Source organism: Nannospalax galili, unplaced genomic scaffold, assembly GCF_000622305.1.
Source record: "Nannospalax galili isolate Female #2095 unplaced genomic scaffold, S.galili_v1.0 scaffold261, whole genome shotgun sequence".
Lineage (NCBI taxonomy): Eukaryota > Metazoa > Chordata > Mammalia > Rodentia > Spalacidae > Nannospalax > Nannospalax galili.
The window spans coordinates 3,172,185-3,175,278 of NW_008345226.1; the positions used below are offsets into that span (position 1 = coordinate 3,172,185).

The window sequence follows — 3,094 nt, forward strand, 5'->3', positions numbered from 1 at the left end:
GACTGAAAAAATATTTGGGAGCATTTATCTAATCCTTAAAAGATTTAGCTATAGCCCCAGCTGGCCTGGAACTCACTATGTAGACCAGGCTGGTCTCAAACTCACAGAGACCCACCTGCCTCTGCCTCTTGAGTGCTGGGATTAAAGGTGTGCACTACCACACCTGGCATTTGTTTTCCTGACAATACAAACGGTGCTGCATGGCATAAGGAACAATGTCTTGAAGATGGCTACACATGAGAAACTTTGTCTTATGGCCAGTCCTTGAATCAGTCCTTCCTGAACACTAACGGATTGTCATTCTTGGCTCAGTAAAGTCAACGTGACTCCACTGCAGTTGAGACACAGAGCTGTTTGACATCAACCATCAGGTTGGAAGTGAATGCATTGCTAGCGGAATAAGTGAGACACATGCTTGTGTTTCCTGAACGCACAGGGCTCTTGGTATTGTCCTAATTTAAATCAATTCAAAATTATACTTTCAGGGACTGAGGACATAGCCCAGTGTGAGAACTACTGTAAATCCCTAAGATTCATCCATAACACTGACACTGAAAAACAGGCAGAGAGACAAGACAGACAGATAGATATATACATATCTGGGGTGTGTGTGTGTGTGTGTGTGTGTGTGTGTGTGTGTGTGTGTCCAAAACACCAGAAAAGAATTACAATTTCTGACAGGAATCCATATTACAAAATGCATATGGTTTGGATTTGGGCATGAGGTTTTGGGGTAAGCTTTAAATTATGTGTAATTTTTAAACATTCATATATGTGGACATTTCTGCATCTTGATAATTAAGAAGAAATAGTTCAGGGACTAGGGGTTAGAATTACAATTTCTGACAGGAATCCATATTACAAAATGCATATGGTTTGGATTTGGGCATGAGGTTTTGGGGCAAACTTTCAATTATGTGTAAATTTTAAACATTCATATATGTGGACATTTCTGCATCTTGATAATTAAGAAGAAATAGTTCAGGGACTAGGGGTTAGTGATACCTCTAATGGTTCCCGCAGCCTTGAGTAAGTAACAGCTAATGTCTCTGAGGTGTGCTTCCTCATCTCCAAGCTAGGCGATTCAACCATATTCACATCTTGATAATGAAGAAGAAATAGTTCAGGGACTGGGGGTTAGTGATACCTCTAATGGTTCCCGCAGCCTTGAGTAAGTAACAGATAACTGTCTCTGAGGTGTGCTTCCTCATCTCCAAGCTAGGCGATTCAACCATATTCCAGATATTCAGATCTAACTCACCCACTAATCTTATGAATGTGAAATATCTCAAGGTGTCATTTGCCAGTGAAGTTTGTCTTACCAGGATTATATCTGGGTCTTCATCGCTAGTTTCAACTTCAGTCAGCACCTTGCTTTCCTGTACAAGGTGCACACTCTGCCTCCTTTCCGTTTCTAAAGAAGAGACCTAAAGTAGTAACAAAATTTATTTAAGAAGTAGTATTAATCAATGGTACACAGTAAACCAGCTTCACTCATTATTTCATGGAATCCGTTTCCTGATCTTCCCCCTGCCAATCAATCCCTCCTAAAATGGTTTCTGCTCTCTTCAGTCCAACAGCAGCAGCAACAAAGTCTCCTGAGATCATTTCTACCACCTCTCAGTTTCATTACATCAGAGGCCATTCTTCAGGCCTGCAGAATCACCCTTGATCACCCTTGATCACCCTCTTGATCACCTCTTTGGACTCTCCTTATTCCCTACTTGGACAGAATGATAAATTCCTGGGTTTTCTCCTTACAGTCAAACAATTCCTTCACAGTCTGTGCACAGTCATCTTCTCAGCATCCAGTTTCTGACCAGTCCTTTTCTTCTTACACTTGATCCTTACTCATACTAAGGTGTGTAAGATCCTTATAGTTCCTGTTTAAACCTCAACTCCAAGTCGAGATTCATATATGTGATGACTTACCTGAGTTTTCCCCCTTGAAAGCCTCACAATGTAAGATGAGCTCATGATCCTCTCCACTGGCCAGTCACCTTCTAAGACTCCCTATTTCAATGGATGCCTGCTGAAAAACTTTCTGATGTCATTGGTCTTCTGCACTGTCCTGAGATTCAAATGTCTCTTGGTGATGTGTTACACCAGAAGGTACCTCCAAGGCCACCCTTCCAAAACTGAATCTCTTATTTTCCCCACACTTCCTCATGTGACCTCTCCTGACAGATGTATCTCTGTGCTGGATAGCTTTACTGTCAACTTGACACACCTGGTTGAGGGAGCCTCAATTGGGGAATTTCCTCTATTGGACTGGCCTGTGGCCATGTCTGAGGGGCATCTTCTTGATGACTCATATGGGAGAGTCCAGCCCACTGTGGGTGGTGCCACCCCTGGGCAGGTGGGCCTACATTGCATAAGAAAGCAGGTATATTGTCAATAAGTGCCAAGTGACTACACAACCTGAGATTGCTCTGTCTAGTAACTGTTCTTCTATACTTAGCCACACTAACCTTTCTAAAGGAAAGTCTGGCCACACAAATCTTCTACATGAAAAACTTCCTTGGATCCCCATTGCCTTTAGGGTAAATGCCTACACAACCTGAGATTGCTCTGTCTTGTAACTGTTCTTCTATACTTAGCCACACTAACCTTTCTAAAGGAAAGTCTGGCCACACAAATCTTCTACATGAAAAACTTCCTTGGATCCCCATTGCCTTTAGGGTAAATGCAACTCCTGCCCCCAAGGACCTACATGATTGTCATTCCCATGCATAAGATACCCCTGCTCTTTCCATTCCTATGTGTGACCATCCTTGTACTCTTACTTTGGGGACTTCCTTGGTTCTTCTGTAGCAAACATTGTTTGCATCACTTGAAAATGTTCTGCCTCTCCTGTTATCAATTTAAGACTTTTTGAGAAAGAAAAGACCTTTTTTTCTTTTGAGAGAGAGGAGAGAGAGAGAGACCTACATGATTGTCATTCCCATGCATAAGATACCCCTGCTCTTTCCATTCCTATGTGTGACCATCCTTGTACTCTTACTTTGGGGACTTCCTTGGTTCTTCTGTAGCAAACATTGTTTGCATCACTTGAAAATGTTCTGCCTCTCCTGTTATCAATTTAAGACTTTTT

General features: G+C 42.0%; 1 protein-coding gene across 1 annotated transcript in view; it reads right to left on the reverse strand.

The window, feature by feature from the left end:
• Positions 1–3,094, reverse strand: part of LOC103740750 (MORC family CW-type zinc finger protein 1) — a 129,653-nt gene that overhangs the window by 63,925 nt on the left and 62,634 nt on the right. Inside the window, exon 7 of the mRNA XM_008841434.1 lies at positions 1,323–1,427. Within this exon, the coding sequence (XP_008839656.1) occupies positions 1,323–1,427 (105 nt within the window). The remainder of the gene's footprint in view (positions 1–1,322; positions 1,428–3,094) is intronic.